At 39.9% G+C, this 23,048-nt stretch overlaps 1 protein-coding gene across 1 annotated transcript in view; it reads left to right on the plus strand.

Moving 5' to 3' along the window:
• Positions 1-23,048, plus strand: part of CD28 (CD28 molecule) — a 27,376-nt gene continuing 4,328 nt past the window's right edge. Inside the window, 4 exon segments of the mRNA XM_007113409.3 lie at positions 1-129; positions 131-191; positions 20,621-20,974; positions 21,226-21,350. Of these exon segments, the coding sequence (XP_007113471.2) occupies positions 1-129; positions 131-191; positions 20,621-20,974; positions 21,226-21,350 (669 nt within the window).

Genomic DNA, 23,048 nt, shown 5'->3' on the forward strand with positions numbered 1-23,048 from the left:
ATGTGCCCTGAGAGAAGTAAGCTGGTCGTGGTGGCTGCGGATGACGAGTCAGGTTGCTCAGGTGCGTCTCCAGCTCACCTCACACTTGGGCTTCTCAGGGAGGAGGGGTGGGAGCCCTGGCCCACCGTTTAGCACGATGATCCTCAGGCTGCTCCTGGCTCTCAACTTCTTCCCCTCAATTCAAGTAGCAGGTAAACAATTTTGATTTCTTTCCTCCCCCAACGTTTTCGTTTGAGGTCTTTGGTTCATTTTCAAATTTCATAGAACCCGTGAAATTTGGACATTTGAAGTGTAGTTTTTGCTACGAATGGCAACCTGTTATTTAGAAACTCACTGATTCTCAGACTATGGCCAGCAAAATATTTTAATGACCTGCCTTTGGAATTAAATCAGATTTATTTAGCTATCAGTTGATAGTGTCCCAAGAATTGTTAGCTTTTGTCTATACATATATATTTTGAAATGTAAGAAAATTGCTGTAAGCAGGTTGGTTCTGAAACCTCTGGACTTGGACTGCCTGGATTCACAGCACAGATCCATTTCTTGCTAGCTGAGCTTAGGCTAGTATTTAAACTCTCTAAGCCTCAGTTTCCTTGCCTGTAAAATGGGGATGATAATAACCTCATCTCAAGGTCATTGTGAGGATAAAAGGAAACAATCCATGTGAAATGTTTAGCACAGTCAGTGCTGGGCTAGCAAGATAAATGTTGGTTGTAATTACCATGTCTACCTGAACTGAATGAGTGCCAGAATGAATTCTGGAGTTGTCACAGAAGCTGGTACATTACAGATGCTAATAAATTAGTTTTTTTTTTTTTTAACAGTTGGCTGAAATCTGTTTTCTTAGGTTGAAATTCTTTTACGTTTCCAGTGGTGATGGGGTGAGACTAAAAAACTTGACACTATCACAGTTAACCGCATTTCAGATGAAGAGATGGGGGTAGGAATGTTAATTTGGCTAAGGATATACATATAGGAGTTATTGGAACCAGGGTCTGAACTACTTTAGTCTGACTCTAGAGCCTGCGCTACTCCACCTAACATGATGTGCTTTATAATTTCTTAGCTCCAGATATGTCCAAGGTTAAATCATCTTTGGAAAATTACAATTCCAAACAGAAAGAGTTTGTTGCTTATGTGGGCTGGAGTCAGATGTTTGTTCAAGTCGTTCTCAGCGTTAGAAAAGGGCCCCACTTGGCTCAAAAATTGGACTGATAGGGGTTAATCGGCATATTGAAATAAGGATAGTTATTTTCCCCTTGAAGATACATTGAAAAGCCAGTATCTTCCATTTTCTTTCTCACTTATTTTGTAGTGTGGGGACTGCATGATTTTTTGTTGTTCTTAAATATGTACATGACCTCCAAAGAATATAATTACCCAACCTGCACAAGTATGCTAGTTACATATATACCCATCCATTTTGTTGTCTGAGGTGCCAGTAAGCACGTTTACAAATTGTGTGTATTTATAAAAGGTGTTGATATAATAAAAGACACGAACAGGTGATGAGACAGGTTATGCTCCAGTATCTGGTACCCAGTATTGAGAGTTACCAAGTATATTTTAAAAGAATCTTCAACATCGATTTAAAAAACTTTGTTTTTAAGTGATCTCTAAAATTTCTTTTTAAAGAGTATTTTAAATTTCTTAATTTATTAGGCAGTAAAGAATGGGCAGAAAAGAGAGAGAAGCCTCACTCTGACAGAAAACTTTCAAATTGGTAATTGTACACAAAATACTTTTCTTTGTGGAGAGCCAGCCATCATCATTTCATTCACTCTCCTTTGAAGATATTTTTTGTAAGACTCAAAGCTTTATATTCTTCCTTTAGAACATTTCTTAAAAGGCAAATAGCTAGAAAAGCAGTGAAGGGGTCACACACATGGAAACTGTTTTTGACTTTGAGGTACTTCTACTTTTCAAATGCCAACTCACCCCCATAAAAACTTTTAAGATTTGATGCTGAGTGGCCATCTAATGAAGTAGGAAAGGGGTAGAGAAGGCACTTTCAAAATGTCTCTTCCAGTAAGAAAACTTAAGAGAAAAAATAATTACAACATACAAAAATGTCTAATGATCCATTCTAATCAGTGGTGCAAAATCTTCCATGTGCTTTTTGTTTGTCTTTACCTTCCGTGAAGAAGTTACAGTTAAGGAAGTTTGCTGGTCAAAGTAGTCAAAGCTTGTCCTCCCTAGGATTGTGAGAGACTACTTCTATGTCTGTGTTGAGATATGTGTATGTATGTGTTTGTGTGTGTGTGTGTGTGTGTGTGTATGAAGAACAGTTTTTCCCCCAACTAATTTAATAAGTCTAACTCATTGCCTCACAGCATAGCTTAAAATACTTATTCTATGAAGTATTTTAAACCTAACCTGATGCTTCATGATTAATAACACTATAGAAAGATCTTTATGGCTAAATTAAAGAAGTATGATTTAGGAAGCATGAGAAAACATTAACTTACACAGTTTCTTTACTAACATGACATGTTTTCTACCAGATAATTGTGTAATTGAGATCCACAACAGAGGATTTTGTTGGATTTTGGAATATGAACCCAGCTTAGAACTGCAGGCCCTTGAAAGGGAATCAATTCGTGGTTGATGTTAGAAGTGTGCCTATAATATATAGCATTGTTCATAGGTTTTTCAGCCAATATCGGTTATTTTTCAGCAACCTAATCATCCATGATGAAGGCAAAAATCAGGACAACACATTTTTTTTTTTCACGAGAGCATTTCTTTTCATTTCTTCCCAAACCTTAGCAAAGAATCTGTCAAAAATGGCCAATTCGAACACGACTGGTTTCTCCAGTGCTGCTGCATTCCCCCCAGCACTTCTTTTTCTGAGAGAGGCACAGAAGGCAGGAAAATGATTGGTATTTAATTAAAAAAATCAGCAAAGCAAGGTAATTAAAGACCTTATTTTTAGTTCAGCAAATGAACCCTCTGACGTAGTTTTACACAAAAAGAATCATTTACCTCTCTCAGGAAAGTGTTGCTCCAAGGCGGGGCTTGGGGAAGTAAGGTAGAAAGAAAGATGGACATAGAAAATGCAATGTAACCAGCAGCTTGCTGTGTCTACATGACACCCCATACACAGTAGCCAGTTCTTCTGACTGTTAAAAAATTGACTGCGTGTTTTGTCAGTTCCAGTAAATTTGATGGACATTTCAAAAGTGTAGCCATTGCTTAAGAATTGGTTTTACTCTGCTTTCACACCCTAAGATACTTTTTTTTTTAAAGTCAACATCCAGAAAGAACTTTTACAGCAAGGAATGTAAAATTAATACCAATATATCAATACCAGGAAATAGAATGAGTCATTTTCACAGATAGATTAGAAAAAGAAATGAATCTGTGATCGTTACTCTGAATCTCTCACATTCAAACCTTTACTATGGGGGGTGGGGGAGGATCTCGCTGCCTTTCCTTTAAACATAAACCTTCCTCCTTTTGAATATCCTTACTCTATTTTCATGAGTATCAAAATGCCATATGACTACCATTCACCTTTTATCATGGGTGGCTATCTTCCTCCAAGTATTTCCTGCATGCAGTGTGTTGACATTTACAAAATGAAAATTATTATGCCACCAACATGCCAGAAGAAAATTCCGTTTGTGGTTTATCATCTCTAAAACAATAGCTCTTTATTAACGCATATAGGCATTGATAAGGATACACGGTTCATTGCAGACTCTCTTCTCTGAAAATCAGAGGGCAGGCCCTCCTTCAGAGCACAGTTATTTATCCTTTTTCCTTTTCATCTGGGTTAAAGTTTGTATGCCTTTTTCTTCAAGACATTTCTTATTTATAAAACTTCACAGAGTCTGGGACTTTTCTTCTCAGTTTAGCTGAACTTCAAGAAAAAAATGATATCTGGTGGCTTTGTGACAGACTGAAGGGGTCTCTGGTTTTCTAAGACTTGTTGAGGAATCTCTGTCTCTTTTATGTTAATTTCTTTGACCCTTTTTGGTCAATGACATGATGTTGTCATCCAAAAATGTACCCAGAACTTTCGGTCTGAGAATGGTTGCATGAGAATTGGTCCCAGAAGCTGGAGGGAAGGTAACCCAAGCCCTACGGAAAGTAGGTGTCTAATTTCTTGCTTATTACTCTCATTTTAATGACTCTCAACACTAGAAGAGAGGTGTCCTGGATGGGTTCGAGGGCTACTCAGCCCTTTATTAGAGGATGTGAAAAAGAGAGTTTAGACTCCTTGGGCCTTAGGATTTCAATGCTGATTTCATAGGCATCTTAATTTAGTCTGTGTGTGACCATTCAGGTTATGTGAGTTTATATTTTCACTCTTGGAAGACGAACGCATGCTGGTGGTGAATTTCTTACTTAACTCTGAGCTGCAACTTTATCTCAGCATCACCATTACCGTCATCTTTTTCATTTGTCATCATCTTTATTACCTTGGGGACTCTGGTTGCCAAGGTAACCAGGTTAATGGTTCCTGATGGTGTCATAAGAGTCACCCACTCACAGTTCACTCTGACCTCTAATCTAATTGTGAGCCCCTTTCTGCAGTATCTGAGTCACCTCTCTGGCTCACAATCCACCACTTAATGTATTGATTATAACAGTAACTCCTGGTCATTGCCCACTCTCTCACACAAGAATCTAAATTAGTGACATGTCTTACATTTTTAACAATGACATGGATTCCCCTGTTAAGGACTTAGGTGGGTGTTTCTTTTTTTTTAAACTTGAGAAGAAAGAGGGCTGTGCTTTTCATTTCTTAGTGATACTTGACATGTGATAAAGTGTCAGAACATCACTGTGGCTGTATTTGCAGCTTCCATGTGACGTGATGACTTGTGTTGAAATTCAACAGTACTAATAATAAGGGTACATAATTTAAGACCAGCTTCAGCAATGTTGAGTCCAGGAGGGTTCCATTTCCAATTCACAGACTCTATCCCATAGAAGGTGGATGAGAATGGGCACATAGGAGGAGGAGAATGTTTCCTCCCGCCAAGAGGCTCCTGTGGGGACTAAAACAGGGTGTTAGTAAGTTACTGTTCTCTAAAGTTCCTGCTCCTTCTTATGCTTTGGGAAGACAGATCTTCTTTCATGTACTCATTCCATAGGTATTTATTAACATCTTCTACGTGCTATTTTAGGTTCTGTGACTGATACAAAAACCCAGTTTGAGCTACAATGAAGTTAAAAATGAGAACTGCGAGACCTTTCCAGAATTTTTTTTTCTCTTTCAATTTAGGGCCACTGTGAATGATTTCCTATCCATGCTAATTTATTTTATGGAAAACAATGATAAGCCAAAGCATCCACAGAACTGTTGAATTCAACCACAGACATTTTTTAGAGATGGGAGGGAGCTTAGACATCTCTCAATTTATAGAAAAGGAAGTTGTGTTGATGGTTCCTCGAAGATGCTAATAGAAAGATGACATTGCAATGTTTCCTGACATTTTGGGATGCTTTTAGGCTGGACCCATTTTACTTATCCAGTCTATCTCCTTTTATACCCTAATACAAGATCCTTAACCTAAATACTGAGGGTTTCTTCAATGTCTCACACACCTGCACTCCACGTTTATGACCTTTCTGATGTTTCCCTTTTGGAATTCCCTCTCCCTTTCCACACATCCAAATTCTACTTGACTTTCACTTTATGTCTTTAGTGCAAGATCCGTCTCCCTGAGGAAGCTTTCCCTGGGTATTCAGCCTTTACTACGGTTTTTTTTTTTTTTTTTTTTTTTCAGTACGCGGGCCTCTCACTGCTGTGGCCGCTCCCGTTGCGGAGCACAGGCTGCGGACGCGCAGGCTCAGCGGCCATGGCTCACGGGCCCAGCCGCTCCGCGGCATGTGGGATCCTCCCGGACCGGGGCACGAACCCGCGTCCCCTGCATCGGCAGGCGTACCCTCAACCACTGAGCCACCAGGGAAGCCCTTACTACGGTCTTATAAGAGGAGCCCCAATGGGAGTGTAACACAATCTAACAAATATTTATTAAACCTCTGTTATATTTTAGTCTCTATTGGGATCTGAAGGAATATAAAAAGAGGAAAATAAAGACCTCATTAGCACACAAGAACTGCTTGTGTAATTAATCAAGTTCTCTGTGCTTTTACAGACTTCAGGTCTAGTTGAGAAGACTATATGTGACAGGATATAACAGCTGGAAACGGATAAATAAAACTTGGCAGTTTCCTACCACATCATGCTATTTGATGCCTTAATGGCTTTGCATATATTATTCTTGTAATCTGTTATGTCCCCTAGTCCTCTCATCTGAAGAAGTCTTCTCTGAGACCCTACATGGCAAAGTGAGGGACTTCTTTCCTCATCAGGGTTCCTAAAATTATTATTGTGTGTTGATACATCTGTTTTTTCCCCCTAGACTGTGAGCTCCTTGCAGACAGGATCATGTCATATCCATCCTTATAACCTCGGTACTATGTACAGTGCAGGAATCATTGTAGGTGTTGGACAAATATTTGTTGAAGGAAATGAATGAATTAGTACTAAAATGAGGCAACATAAAATAAATAGTAAGCTTTTACAGAAAGCTGGGAATTAAGCTGGACTTTAAAGCTAGATAGGATGTGAATGCATGATGTTATTAATAATAATTGCCAGCTAATATTTGTTTTGCACTTATAATGTGCCAGACACTGTTCTATGTGGCTTTCCCTGTATTAAATCATTTATTCTTTCCTTAAATCCTTTGAGGTAGTTACTATGATTATCTTGTCTGTAAGACGGGAAAACTGAGGCGTGAAGCAGATAGAACAACTTGCCTGTGGTCACACAGTAATTGAGCCAGTCCATACATGCTTGCCCCAGGGTTCATGTTCTTATCAATGCCATGTTGCCACAGGAAGGAGAAGAAATACAAATGAAGAAATTAAACCAGGAATATCATTGCATGTTCTTGGAACAGTTGACCAGTCTGAATGTATAGAGGCTTAGAGAGGCAGGGTAGAGTCAGGTCCAACAAAGGATTGAATACTGATAATAGAAATTCAAACTTCATTTTCAAGATATTGGGAAACAGCTGAAAGTTTGTGGAAGCAGGATGGTTTAGAATGTATGGAGACTAGTGACCAGGAGATCATGTTAAAACACTCTGTCACTTTGTCAGGAAGAGGGTCATAGGATTTGGATGGCAAAGGTGGGAATAGAAAGGAGTGACTATTCTGAGACATGTTTTGAAAGTAGAAATTTCAGGACTTAGTGCCTAGTTTGTGAAAGAGAGGGAGGGATAAAGAATGATGCCAAGATTTTTGGTTTAAGAGGAATGGTGGTGTCTCCGCCTGAAATCAAGATGTTGTGTAACTGAGTTCTGGAGGAAACTAGTGTTTAACTTTAGACACACTGAGCCTGAGTAAGGACTTGAGGTATCAGAAAGATGTCTGGTACAAAGCTGAAGACATGGGAACTGGGTAAGAATAAAATATTTAGGCATCCTCAACTTTGGAATAAAATTGAAGCCATGGAAATGGATAGCTAATAGAAAGGAGAGGATATAACTGTAGAAAAGCAGAGTGTTGAACGGAGTCTGGAAAATAGGCCTGGTTTGGAGTCAGCTGAAGAGGAGGATAAGCTAGTGAAGGAGACAGAGAATGTGTTTGGGGAGGGAAGAGGGGAATGAGGCTCGTGGAATGTCACTAGAGCCAAAAGAGGAAAGAGTTTCCAAAGAGACAGTGGTTAATGGCATTGACTGCATAAGGGAAGGAGAAGTGAGTAATGACTTGGGAAGGCCATTGGTTTTGGCTAAAAGGAGGCCATTTGGGGCTTCAGAGTTTAGGCAAGTGATGGGGAAGGAAGATAACACTTCAAAGGTTTAAGAAAATGTGGAGGGGGACAAAATTGAGAGAGTGAAAAGGAGAGGAAATTGCCAGATAAGGTGAAGACAGTCAGGAACTTATAACACTTATAATGTTTACCATGGTATTTTGTACATAGTAGGTGTGTAATAAATGTTTGCAGCTGAGTGACTTAATTATATTTGACAAGTGGAAGAAGCCAAGTGTTGGTTTTGAGTGTGTGTGTGTGTTGCATGGGTGGAGGAGAGAGAGGGCTATTAGGAAAGACAAGAGGAAGAGGGAGAGAAAACAAGAGAACGGAGGCAGTTTTCTTGAGGAGATGGGGATGGAGATTTGGAGAATGGGAGTATTAGTGAGAGGAGGACAGATGTCTAAGAAGAACGGGAGGAAGGGAAGAGATTTATAGGGGTAGAGATGTGTTAGGATGAAGCCAGGGTAGATGTGTGGTTCCATACTGGTAAATATATATATATATATATATATATATATATATATATATATATATTTGATTCTCTCAAGACAGGTCATAGTGTTAAACCTGTCTCAACAAGGGCCACTGGGATAGTATATACCTCGACTTTGAAGAGTTAACTTTTTTGTACTGTAAATTTGCTTGAGTCTTCAAAACTGCACACTGTGGCTGGGCTTGGCCTCAGCTCACGGCTGTGATAACAGGATCAACAAGGTTCAGACCAAGCCTGCCCAGCCTCACAGGCAGGGCTCCAATTTCCAGTCAGGGATGTTAATCTTAGCAACTCTCTGTGCTTTTCAGAGAAAGGACATGGTGGCTTGCCCTTGACTTTAGGGAGGCCACGTCTGTTATTCTTTTTCCAAACTCAAAATCGAAAACCCCTGATTTATCAAGGTAGGGGGATGTAATGAAGAGTTTTAGTTTGTTACACTCTGACTTAACTTTTCTAGGCCTTCATTTCCTCATCTGGTTTACGAGGGGGTTGGACGAGATGGCATCTCAGGTCTATTTCTGGCTCAAAAATGCTTCTTAAGTGGGATAAAAGCTCTAGCTTTTATCAGCTCTAGCAAGGCAACCCCACCCCTTTGTGGATGCTCTTATGATATGATAGAGAAAATACAAGAACTGCAACCAGCCATCTTGGAAATTGTTTGGAGAGATTGTGAACCAGGATCTTAGACGCTAATGTGCTTAGAAATGACTGCAGAGTTTTGGGGGACAATATTGCCTTTGTTCTCCCCTACCTTCCGACATGTTAAAGTTTAACACAGTAATTATTTTCAAACTTCCAGGCCATGACTCTTATGTAGAAGAATCTGAATGTGCTAAGGTGGCCCTAAGCAGACTTTGCAAATGTATAAGATTTAGGGAGAATGAAACAGACAGGAAAAATGTACTGTCGTCTTCTTTACAGAGTTGTTTTGAATGAGGGTTTAGAATGATGGTGGCTCAGGAGGAAAATATGGTTCCCAAATTTGGTTATCAGATTAAAACATGTATTTAGGATATAACATATTAATACATGAGGTCTGTAGATACCTGTGGGTATCTGTTAACTGGATTACTGTCATAATATTTATGTAGAAAGCTATAAAGCCCTGATTACCTGCTATCTGAACTACAGGTAACCTTGTAAGGTAATAAAATTTGATTTTTGGAATGGTCTGGTAGCTTTTGGTACAGGTAGCTCTTTCATATAAATTAAGGTGCTCTGTCATGTTGTCCTCTCAGATGGTTCTTCCAGCATTAGGAGCTGAGAGGACAACACAGACCCTTGAATGGTAGGGCCTGGGTCACATCACACCCAAGTTTATGTTGCTTTGTGTTCAGGAAGTTTTGGTCCTAGAGTGCTCATACCCTGCATTGCTGGGTAGTGTCTCTGAGTGGTAGGGATGGGTTGTAGTACAGGTAGTGGTTTTTTAGCAGGTTTAGTAATAACTGTCACCCTAATACAGATGACATCCCAATGTACATGTCTATCTCTGACTTTCTTGAGCTCTAGTCCGACTCATCAAACTCCTGGACCTTTCCTCCAGGATGCCTTACCTACCCCTCAGACCCAACATATCTAAAACCCAACAGCTTTTTTTCCCAAACAGATTTCCTGTCTTCACATAGCTAATTTTGTTAATAGTCCCTTACCCAGTCCATGAACTCCACGTCATTTTGATTCTTGTTCACCATCACCAAGCATAACCCAGCACCAACACCTTGTCCATCCTTTCTATCCCAGCTGCTACCTCCACAGCTCAGGCCCTAGGAGCTCACACTGACGCTATTGGCTCAGCATCCTGACCAGTCTCTGCCTCAGCCCTGCCCTCGCTCCAAGCAAATGCACATGCCCCTCTGTGCTAATCTTGCCAAAGCGGTACTTACCATCCTAGTCTCAGCTCAGGTGTTTTCAATGTCTCCTATTGCCTTTCTAGTAAAATCCATGTGCCTTTTTCTTGGCATTTTAAAGGCTCTCCATGATTGGTATCAACCATCTTCACTTACTTCCCCCCCTATGTAAATGGAATGCTCAGCTTGTTCCCAATAAACCCTTACACTAAAGGGCATTTCCTTTACCTTAGCCTGTCTAAATTTACTCCAAAGTTCATGGCCCAGTTAAAGGCCAGTCTGTACAGAAACAGACTCATATTGTCTGGAAACAAGGGGTCTTCCGTGTGACTGTCAGTGACCCTCTACAGGGCTCACACACCAAACCTGGTTTTGGAGTGTAGCTAATTGTGAACCTGCTTTAGGATTTCTCCTAGAAGGAAGAGGCTGCAGCTTCTTTTACATCTTCCCATCTCCCAAGAACCTAGTACTATAGGCACCATTATTTATTTGCTGAGTGAATGCTTGACTTTGTCAAGGCAGAAGTCAGAATACCAGAACAATTTTCTGACACATTGAAATTTCTTTTCAGAAAGAATTCATTGATTGTATTGATAATTTTTCTCTCTCAATAATTAGTGCCTTAGGTCTAGGTGCTTGGATGGGACTTTTTGCTACTATCTGACCTCTGAGTTACTTTCTGACAGTTGCCTGGAGCACAACAATTTTTTAAAAGGCCAAGGATGATGGTCCTCTACATTACAGTGTCTGCCTGTCTGGAAACACAGATCAAGGCTAAAGGTGGTGCTTAGACTGGTGCTGGCCAATAGCAACTTCTATTTCTATTATCATCTGTAATCGTATGTACTTGTTTGAACTAAGGTCTCTTTAGATTTTGTTTGAAAGTCACACTTGCTCTTGGTAAGAGTTAATGTGCTTGATATAACTTGCTAGTTGTGCATATGCAATCTTGGGCAGGGCTGGTTCCTTGGCCTGTTTTTCCCTATAGAAGTCATTGCTTCTGTCATGGTGGCCTCCTCTATACAACTCTCTTTTCCTTCTGATTCTGGAACCTCTTCCTCCCCTTGCCCCTTTAGATCTGAGCGTGGTTATAACTCTGCTGCTATGAGCTACAGGTTCTAGTACTATCCCCTGTGGTTCCAAACCACTGCCAAGAGTCTTTTTATAAATAAACCCACCTCCTATCGCCCAGTTTTGAGTGTGCCATCTGTTTTCTGCTAAGATCCTGAATGAGACCATGTATACGTATATGGATCATGCTTTTTCAAAGACTCTTTTTTTTTGGAGAGGCTTTCCTTAAATCTCTATTCCTTGTGAAAATGACGAGAGTTTCAAGATGACAGTCAACAGAAAACTAGATGAAATGACCACAAAGTTATTTTGAAAACATAATCTGAATTACCTTTTCTTCCCCCCATTTTGACATGGATTTCAGAGAGTCTGGAGCCATTCAAAGTTTGATAGCTTTGTTTTTCTTTTTGTTTTCACTGAGGAGGATGGTGAAAGGTGCTGTAGCCTGAGTGTCTTGTGTTCCTCTTTCTCACATCTCTATGAATCCAAGCCACAAGCTAGAGTTACCAGAGCCACAGATGGTTGAGCATCTCTATCCTCCCAGAAAGCACAGTTCACCTTACAGGTTCCTGAGCAAACACTGCGTTGGCCTATGGTCAGCCTGCCCCTTATGGAGTCTGCAAAAGGAGGAAGTGGTCAGATGGCCATGTGTTAAAAGGTATCCTGGGCCTGAACAGGAAACGTGCTCAGAGGAAAGTTACGGTAACTTTACCAGCTCTGTGGTCAGGAGGGAGGTGTTCTGTGCCAGGGAAACCAGTGTCACCTTCACAATGTGTTCACAAACATCACAGGGCAAGATGGTTGAAAAGAGAAAGCTTCATTTACTTTGGTTCCCGCCTAACATGCTAAATTCTGTTCAGTCAGAATTTTAAAAAGGAAGCAACGTGATTAGGATCTTTACAACCCGATTGGTAAACTGCAGAAGAAACTCTGATCATGGTGTGCAGAGATGGAACCCAATAAAGTTCTTAAGAGGTCAATGGACATTGACAAGGTCAAGAGGTCAAAGGACAATGACATTGCTAAAGAAACATGTACTCTATCTTTTTTAGGGCTTCCTTAACTTTAGTTAAGGAATGCGGCCTTCAGTCTTGAGTGCTGCGTATTCCACTCTCTGGTTCAGCAGCCTCTGTGTGCCATTTGATTTCTCTATGGTGCTATGACAAGGAAAAGGAAAGATGGGATATCGTAAATTAATCATGACAAATAAATGTAATTCACAAAGGCCCTGAAGTTAAGGGTTTGCCCAATGAGGTTTAGACTGAAAGTGATTTTATGTATTGACTAATGTTTCTGTTCAAACTCTTTTGGACACGTGGGCAAGCTGAAATGGAATTGCTGCAATGGTGTAATTATTGCACGTGGATCTGAAATAATTTATAAGAGGCATTTCATGGGACCATATTGTCTGTAGGCTTTATCTGGGTTCCATCTATGACCTTCAGGAAGTCTCTGCAATTGTAAGCAAAATCTTTTGTGTAGAGACAAAGCAAGTTTGGTAACAGACTTTTTCTAAATATGAAAAAGTCAAGATTGACATGAAATCAAGTCAAACTTGCTGAATGTACAAAATTGGTTTTCTATTCATTCATTATTTAAAATATTACTCCTAGAATCATGAATAAATAATATCTTAGCTCTTCCACAATTTCTGTGACCTTGTTTAGAAAGCCATTTACTTCTTGGTTTTCAGTTGCCTCTTGTGTAAAATATGGGATTGGCTGAGATCATCTCTAACTTCCCTTCCAGCTGACCACTTTTTGAGGATGGTATTCCAACAAAATGGGGTAGAAAATGAAATTTATCTTGGTCCTGTCCTCTTCCCACTCCATTTACTCCCCTACTCAATGGTATTCTCCTCCCTAAGTCTCACTTCTGTGCCATCCAACTATCAAGTCCAACTTTGAGAAGGTCTAGAAACAATCACCAAAATTGATTGAAATTTTGATGCAACCTGGCAGAGGGAAAAGAACACTAGATTAGAAGTCATGAGGCTTGAGCCAAGTCCTAAGGGTCACATACTTCTCCTGTAACCTTGAACAAGAATTAGACCTTTTTGACCTCAGTTTCCTCATCTATAAAATGGGCATAAAGATGACTGTCCTGCTTATTTATTTCACAGGTTAATGTGGAGTTTATATGAGATAAAATAGGTGAAAGCGTTTTGTAGCCCTATGAATATAGACCATATGCATTTCCCACATTGCATTTTAGGCTTCACCTTATTTTGAAATCAAAGCATTAACTGAGCTGGTGGGGAGTGTCCTTTTAGTGTCAGGGTTCCTTCTCTGGTGTTTGGAGCCACACCTTAGAGATGGTTATCCACTCCACCTGTGCAGAGAGTTGTTTATTATTATAGTAATTGACCGATTTACCATAGTCAAAAAGGGAAAGTTTTGTTTTGTTTTGTTTTTGGTAACCAAGCTCCCTTCCCCCCTTTCTCATGGAAGCACAAGCAACTTTCAATTTTCCAGAAGTCAACTATATCACAAAATTCACAGATTATCTGTGGGAAATCTTTCATCTCTTACTGCCTTGCTCATAAGTAGCAGATAAGTACCTTCTCACCTCCAATCTTACTCTTCATGCTGCCTGTTGTCAAGGAGGAGTTGTGAGGGAAGGAGGTTTGAGGTTACTGCTTCCTGTCTCCACACCTTTAGCTAGTTTAGCTGCTAGGAAAGGCTTTGAAAAGCAAAGCACTAAATTCATCATCAAAACAACTTGCCAATTCAATTAGAGCCGTGTCAGTCAAGCCAATCTTTTGACACCAGAAGCGAATACAAGTGATAGATTGACAGTGTCTCTCTTTTAAACTAGTAGGTTTGACCTAGGCAGACCTTGCCTAACTACTCACAAGAGGGAAAACCGAATATTTACAGGGAAAGGGGTAGGTCTGCTAAGAAAAAAATTAACATGAGAAGGATGCTTCCCACTCCTAGCACTAACTGGAAAGCAAAAAGGAATCAAACAGAAGTTAGTAGGGGGAAGCTAAATATTTCTCTTATTTCTTCTTCTGAGTCTAGATATGTCCTTAAATTTTACAATATGTCCTTAAGTCATTTGAAGTACTGTAGATTCCCTGAAACTCAGAGAACCAAAATACATATCAAAGCCAAATGTCATTTGGTGTTCTGGTTATTTGTTGCTTTGACTGATCCATGTTATTACTTTACTCTCACAGAGTAAGGGGTGTACATTTTCACACATGCTCCATTTTTAAGAAAAAATAAGAGCAATCAGAATTACTGTGTCTATGGGAAGTCATAATGATCACAAATATTCAATATCACTTAGAGCAGTTGATTATCTTTTCCTACCACCCAAAGTGAATTTCCTTCCTTTAGTGTCTCTCCAAAGCAGATGTAGATTTTGAAGTCCTATGAGATGGCTTCTCATTTAGGTTTCTCTGAATGATTGACATGAATCAAGGTGGAAGCAAGTTCTATAAAGAGATACATGTTAAAAAACAAGAGGTTCTATCAGTCAAACTTGAATTCAAGTTGAACCCTCAGCTAGGAGGCTGTTGCCACACACTAGCACATATTAAGAGAACTATTGATACTTCAAGCATAGTACCTAATTTTAAAATGATCTGTGCTGACATAGAAGAGGGAGGAAAGTAAACCTTGACAGATAAATTGGACATCTCTTTTCCCTCAAATGACCATGTAACCAATATTTTTCAAGCTCTTTCCCAACAAAATATTAGTACATAGGGTCACACAAGAAGTGACTTTTCCTTCCCTCGCTCAACTGTTGGATAGGCCATCAACCAGGGGAATATTGAAAAGGTAACAGCCAGCCCAGATCCTAGGACCTCAGATTGCTCTTCCCTAAGAAGTTTCTCACTTTGTAGTGTTGAGGGAGAATGGGCTCAGGAGAAATGTGATCAGTTTTAACAATGCTGAGGATTGAATTTGGAGGCCCCATCATGAACAGAAGGGAAATCTATCTTCCAGTTATCTCATTATATCATGCTCTGTGAAGGAAAGCAGAGGAAGACCACTGCTTCTCCTTCTTCTGAAAAAGAGCAAACACTGACTAAGCTCCAGGGAGTCAACTATGTGCCCAGGAACATTTGAGGTAATTTCTTTTTTGTTTGCAATGATCCCCTAGGCTGGAAGAATGTCTTCTTCACAGCCCAGATGTCCAAAGTTCACCTCAGTTTCTGAGCTGTCTGCTCCGGTCATGTAATGAATGAAGAAAAGACATAGGCCAAAGGAAAACAGTGTTACTTACTGGTTGGTCTGTGTGGCCTGAGGACAGCATTTTTATCTCCCTCACTCATCACATCTAAACCCATGCTGAGTTCTGCCAACTTCAGTCTGGAAATATTTCTTGAGTTCATCCACCTCTTTCTAACCATAGTTCAGACCCTTATCACCTCTTGCCTAGACTACTACAATTGCATCCTAACTGGGCTCCACGTTTTCACTCTTGTTCTCTTCAAATTCACCTTCCACCTTTGTGCTAAAGGGATCTATATAAAATGAAAAGTTGTACGTATGACTCTCCTGTTTAAAATCCTTCAAAAGTTCCTCATTACCTGCAGGAAAGAGTCCAACCTATGAACTATGCTTACCTTGCCAGTCTTGTCTTTTACAACTCAGGTCCAGCAAATTCAGGTAGGTGCAATTCCCAACACCTGCCATACACTTTCTCCCCTCCTCATCTGCTCTGCCTAGACTATTCTTTTTTCTCTCTCTGTCTTTATCTTCCCCACAGTCCCCTACCTCACCCCTACCCCAACGCACATTCTCCTACCTCCCCCGCACCCCCTAACACAAAGACTTAGCTAGGGTAAATTTTACTTCATAAAAACCTGTTGAATCAATGTGTGCATAATCCTTGTAAGACTCAGGTCAGCAGTCACCTCCTCCCGAAATCCTTAGTTGGCTCCCCAGTTGCCCTCACAAACACTTGCAGATCACTGTGCCACTCTTTTTAAAGTCGCTGTCTGTTTTTGTATCTTTCTTCCCCCACCAGATTGTGAGCTGCCCAAGGATAGACACTGAGCCCTGCTTACCTTTGGGAAATCAATTTCTCTCCCCCAGTGCCTCTTGGGACGGTGTCTTACCCTGAGTTATGCAAGAGGCACTAAGCAAACTACTGGAGTGTAGATGCTTGAGCTTCTCTGGCCCCCCTCCCTCTCCAGCTTGCTGTGGTGCTGGGAGAAGGAGGCCAAACTGAGCAACCGTCCAGGATTTCTCTTCAGCCTTACTCAGTTTCCTTGCCCATGCTTCCCCTCTCCGCATTTTAAAAATCCCTGCAAAGGAGTCCTATTCTCGTCTTTTTTCTTACATCAGCTTTCAAAGGAAGATCAGGAAGAATTTGAATGCCCATTAGAACAGAACTCAAGTAATTAATAACAGAAACACACTTCTTGGAGTCCTCAATAGGCAGAAACACAGATACCTAAGCTGAAAAGGAGCAGAGATGTTGGCATTTCTTGCTGGGGTTGGCTCTTCCAATCAGAACCGGCCTGGTGATTCTTGCTAAGTAAGCAAAGAAAAAGGCCAAGCAAGATACAACAAAACAGAAAATGAGTTGGATTTTCCTATCAAGACAGGCTGAACTTTTTGAGTCTTTACGTGTTTACTTTTCAGTGCTTTTAGAGAGTATTTGTTATAATGAATAATAAATGAAGCTAAAGTTGTTGTTGAGACAGATTTTGAATGAGGACTTAATGAGATGCTAGGCAGAGCTAGCTGCTGCTAAGAATGGTACAGTCAGATCACCACCTTTCACTTATTATTTAATGAGATGCTATTGTTTGCACAGTATCATGCAAAGAAGCATAACCTCTTGTCCTTGCTCAAAAGGGACTTGGAAACTAGGGGTGTAGAGGAAATACACACAAATCAAAAGTTAAACAAATGGAAGCCTATGAAACAAGAGGTGTTCAAAATGTAGAACAGAGAGTAATCATTTTGAGACCTGAGAAGGGAGAGACATTGTAGGCCATGGAGTCGGTGAACAAAGTACAGAGAGATGAGTACTCACAGTGTGTCCCTAAATGATCTGGCTAACTGAGAGGGTTTTGGTTCGAGGAAATGAGATTGGAAATGCTAGTGGAAGCCTATGAATTGAGGATTAAAAGTGAGTTTCAACTGTTAAGCCACTGCTTCGCAAACTTGACCGCAAATTAGAATCTCCTGAGAAACTTTAAAAATATTGACATCTGGGTCCTACACCCAAAGATTCTGATTTAATTGGCCTGGGAATCAAGGGTTTTTAAAGTTTCCAGATGACTCTAATATGCTGTCAGCTTGAGAACTCTGTTAGGCTATAGTGGTTTTCAACCCTGACTGAATATTAGAATCAACAGGGAGAATTGTTAAACCAATGCCAAACGTGACATATAAAATAGGAAAAAATATTTGCAAATCACATATCTTGATAAGGAACTTGTATCAAAAATATGTAAAGAACTCTGATAACTCAACATTAACAAGACAACCCAGGTAAGTGGGCAAATGATCTAAATAGACATTTCTCTAAAAAGGATATACAAATAGCTAATAAGTACATGAAAAAAATGCTCAAATCATTAGTCATTAGGGAAATGCAAATCAAACCACAATGAGATACCACTTCATAACTCTAGGATGGCTATAATAAAAAAGATGGATAATAACAAGTGTTGGCAAGGATGTGGAGAAATTGGAACCCTTATACACTGCTGGTGGGGCTGTAAAATGGTGCAGTTGTTTTAGGAAGCAGTTTGGCAGTTCCTTAACAAGTTAAATACAAAATTACCATAATGACCCAGCAATGCCACTCCAGGTGTACACCCAAGAGAATTGAGAACATTCGTCCACACAAAAAACTTGTACATGAATATTCATAGCAGCATTATTCACAATAGCCAACAAGTGAAAGCAACTAATGAATGAAGAAACAAAATGTGGTATATCCATACAATGGGATATTATTTGGCCTTGAAAAGGAATGAAGTTCTGATACATTTACAGCATAGATGAACCTTGACAACATTCTGCTAAGTGAAAGAAGCTAGATACAAAAGGCAACAACAAACTAAAAATAGAACTACCATATGACCCAGCAATCCCACTACTGGGCATATACCCTGAGAAAACCATAATTCTAAAAGAGTCATGTACCACAATGTTCATTGCAGCTCTGTTTACAATAGCCAGGACATGGAAGCAACCTGTGTCCACCGACAGATGAATGAATAAAGAAGATGTGGCACATATATACAATGGAATATTACTCAGCCATAAAAAGAAATGAAATTGAGTTATTTGTAGTGGGGTGGGTGGACCTAGAGTCTGTCATACAGAGTGAAGTAAGTTAGAAAGAGAAAAACAAATACCGTATGCTAACGCATATATATGGAATCTAAAAAAAAAAGAAAAATGGTCATGAAGAACCTAAGGGCAGGACGGGAATAAAGATGCAGACCTACTAGAGAAAGGACTTGAGGACAGGGGGAGGGGGAAGGGTAAGCTGGGTCAAAGTGAGAGAGTGGCACGTACATATATACACTACCAAATGTAAAACCAATAGCTAGTGGGAAGCAGCCACATAGCGCAGGGCGATCAGCTCAGTGCTTTGTGACTACCTAGAGGGTTGGGATAGGGAGGGTGGGAGGGAGGGAGACGCAAGAGGGAGGAGATGTGGGGAATATATGTATATGTATAGCTGATTCACTTTGTTATAAAGCAGAAACTAGCACACCATTGTAAAGCAATTATACTCCAATGAAGATGTTAAAAAAAAAGGCAACATATTGATGATCCCATTTATATGAAATGTCCAGAACAGGCAAATCCATAGAGGTAGAAAATAGATTAGTGATTGCCAGGGGCTGGAAAAAAGAAGGAATGGGGAGGCAGCTGCTAATGGGTATGGGATTTCTTTTGGGGGGTAATGAAATATTCTGGAATCAGAGAGTGGTGATCCATTCACAGCTTTGCGAATATAATAAAAAGCCACCGAACTTTTAAAGTTTACTTTAAAAGGGTGAACTTTACAAAAAGGGTGAGCTTTATGGTACATGAATTATATCTTAATAAGTTGTTGTAAAAAAATGAAAAGAATCGATTCCTCTCTCCACCAGCATAGACCAGTTAAATCAGAATTTTTGGGAATGGGACCCAGGCACAGGTTCTTGATGTACAGCTAGCATTGAGAACTATGTAAGAGATGAAAAGCTATCAGTGATTTAGTTCTATGCAGCTCCGTTTTCTCCAAAGCAAAAACAGAATACTTGAGTACATGGATTCAAATCAGGTTAAATTGTAAATTTCATTTTAACAGATTATTTGACCCTTTAGTATGGTTATGGGGGGTATTGCTTCAAATAACCCTTTAAAAAATGTGAACAGGCAGACAATTGTTAGTATACCTAAAAACAATAGCAAAAATGTTTTTTGTTTGTATTGAATTTTGAATCAAAGACACAAAGTGATTTATTGTTTTAAAGAAATTTTGGAGAGTGTTGGTTGCAAAGTCGATTCTCAGTGCTTAAGTGGCCCCTTGCTCAGGTGGTTGTAGTTTACTTGGGTTTTAATTCTTGCTTTGCTCACCATCTGCTCAGTGATATTACACAGATCATCCAATGTTTCTAGGCCTCATACAGTCACTACAAGAAAAGGGAATATATTGTCATGTGCCAGGGAATGGGGTATAGTGGGAAAAAAACAAGATAGAATAGATATGTTCTCTTCCATCATGCAGATTTCAGGTTCTTTGCTTTAAAAGTGAAGAGATTGAACTAGGTGGTCTCCAGATTCTTTGATCGTTTACTAGGATAGCATAAAGGTAGAAGATGGACTAGAGAAAGAACTCTTGTGGGCCTCTTGGGCCTCTTCCATCTTCTGTGCTTTAAAGAAACAAATATGCAAACTTCCTGACAAGGCTGTTTTCAGAATTTGCTATGGAGGATAAATTAAATTCTTTGGGTTACATTTTTCTTACCTCTTTATCCTACTCTTGGAACAGCCAATAAAAAAAGTCAAAATGTTTCAAAACGTTTAAATTCCTTCACAAAAGGCTGAATCACAACTTAAAATACAAATCTATTTGTTTAGGTCAGGTGTTAAAAGCCATTTCCAAGTAAAACACTCAATTAGAAAATGAATTGAGCATGATTAACATGTTAGGAACCTCAGCACAGATTCAAAAATTCCAAATGCATAGCTGTGATGTGCAGTGCCAACAGAAGGCCACGTTCTGCCTTCTAAGTGAAAACATGCTCCACTGTTCCATTCAAAGGAGGATGAAAATAATATCAAAATGTAAACTCTCAGGATAATTATCTTCCAAAGATCTCCTGCATCTTCATCTGCCAAGAGAAATCCTTTGCTGGAGATCTGTTTATTTTGTTAATTAATATATCTTGACTTCAGAAAAAAAGTCCTTATATACTTGTTCTAAGCAAATGATTTTTTCCCCATCCAGAAAACAAGATTTTGGTGAATCAGTCGCCCATGCTTGTGGTAAACAACAATGAGGTCAACCTCAGCTGCAAGTATACCTACAACCTCTTCTCAAAGGAGTTCCGGGCATCCCTTTATAAGGGAGTAGATAGCGCTGTGGAGGTCTGTGCTGTGAATGGAAATCACTCCAAGTCACTTCAGTCTACAAATAAGGAATTCAACTGCACTGTGAACTTGGGCAACGAAACAGTGACATTCTACCTCCAGGATTTGTACGTTAACCAAACGGATATTTATTTCTGCAAAATCGAGGTCCTGTATCCTCCTCCTTACATAGACAATGAGAAGAGTAATGGGACCATTATCCATGTGAAAGGTAACGCACGGCTTGACCAGTGTCCACTCTCAAGTAATGGTTTTCAACTGCAGTCTTGAAAGCTAGGTCATGATCAGTGGTGGGGCTGGCTAACTCCCAAAGAGGACAGACCAATGAGGAAATCTACACCTCTTAAGCCAGTGATATTTTGCATATTTTGATTCCTCTCGTATTCTCCTCTAGGAAGAAGGAAGGAAATGTACTCAAGTGCCATTCCCATATCATTTAATCTAATCTATTCTATTTTTCAGAGAAACATCTTTGTCCAGCTCCCCGGTCTCCTGAGTCCTCTAAGCCATTTTGGGCACTTGTGGTGGTAAACGGAGTCCTAACTTTCTATAGCTTGCTAGCAACAGTGGCTCTTTCTAACTGCTGGGTAAGAGAAGCAGCATTGTTTTATTGTAACTTTTCTACTGCATATGCAATTGGACATATTCAAGAATTTTGCCTATGTGGCTTATTTTCTGTTGAACATGTGATTATTTTCTTTTTCCCTGCTAGGTTTCAGTAGGTTCTCTTTTAGCCTATCCAACTTTATCTGAGATAAAAATCTGATGTGAGTTTATGTTCCAGAAGGCACTGATTAGGTGGCCAGGCACAGTAAGAAGCTAAACAGGTAAATAAGTGTGGGAGATAAATTAGGGTAGAAAATTACCTTTCTTCTCCCATGTATAAAAATCTATGCGACTTGGGAATCTAAGAAACTGAAGCCAATGAATAACTTTGGCTCGGGGTCAAAAATCATGAGAAATTTGTCTACTGAAATCATGCATTCAGACCTAGCAAGGAAACTAGGTCTGTTTATCTGAGTCATATTTTTATCTCCTCTGAAGCAGTTGAATTTTGTGAGGCCAAGTATGGCGCTGTCATTATGAAACTATAATGGGAGTTAGACTTTTCTGAGCTCTTACCACTGAATTGGAGTTTACGAACTTTTACAAATGTTCATGCAATAAACTTGGTGTGTTTTTCTCTAACTTCTTCAACGTTGAAGTTTTGGCCTAGATTTGAATGCATATTGATAACCGTATCTACTGTGAGGCAGGGAACTCCTTATTTTCTTTCCTTTCTCTTACTCAGAAACTTCCAGTTCTTATGTACACAGTGTGGCACTGATTCCATATTGTCTTTGAATTTTTTTCTAGAAGTTAGATTCATGTATGAATAATTTCCTCAACAGGATATGTATGCTTCTCAAGGATATAGGACTATTTCTCTTGACATTCACCACCCATCTGGTATTAAGTACATTTAGCTTAGTGCTTAAAGAATGCTTATGAACTGATGAATTGATAACCCCCATAGAGGCCAAACTAAGGACTTAAATGAGTATGCCTGAAGTATCATACTTATCTTTAAGGCATATTCCATACATCTAACTAATTCATACATGGATCAGTGATTTCTGGAAGCCATGCCATGTTGAAGCCATCCTATTTACTATAGCCTTGGTGCTGGGCAGGGTCGGGGTGGAGGAGGAGGGCAGCCCTGGGTTCACAGTCATGCCAAGGATAGATTCAGCCTGGGATCCTTTTAAACTCTTGTCGGCCTATTGCCAAAGTTTGCCTCTCCCTTGTTCCCCAAATGCTTCTCCCATTTTGGGAGACTAGGGGGCACATGGATGCTTGTCAGGCTGCCTGTTGCCTAATCTGTACCTCCAACAAAATCTGTAACCACCAAAGTGGCTGCTTGTTCCTGGAAATCCTTTATATCAGATCATGAGAATTTGCCTATCTTGCCTTCTTCAAGTTGCCCAACCCTGATGGGGGCTTTTTATGTAGTGGAATATTGCCTAAGTTCTTCCTCTGATGTCAGTTGAGTCTGGATCTTGGTGTCTTCATCCTAGTTACCTTTCATCTTTGAACCTCCGTGGAGTTTGCCAATAACATTAGAATTTAGAATCTCAGTTCTTATTTTTATCTTGATCCCCTTGGAATATCAACTTCTTTTTTTTTTTTTTTTTTTTTGCGGTACGCGGGCCTCTCACTGTTGTGGCCTCTCCCGTTGCGGAGCACAGGCTCCGGACACGCAGGCTCAGCGGCCATGGCTCACGGGCCTAGCCGCTCCGCGGCAT

The sequence above is a fragment of the Physeter macrocephalus genome, chromosome 2 (genome assembly GCF_002837175.3).
Source record: "Physeter macrocephalus isolate SW-GA chromosome 2, ASM283717v5, whole genome shotgun sequence".
Lineage (NCBI taxonomy): Eukaryota > Metazoa > Chordata > Mammalia > Artiodactyla > Physeteridae > Physeter > Physeter macrocephalus.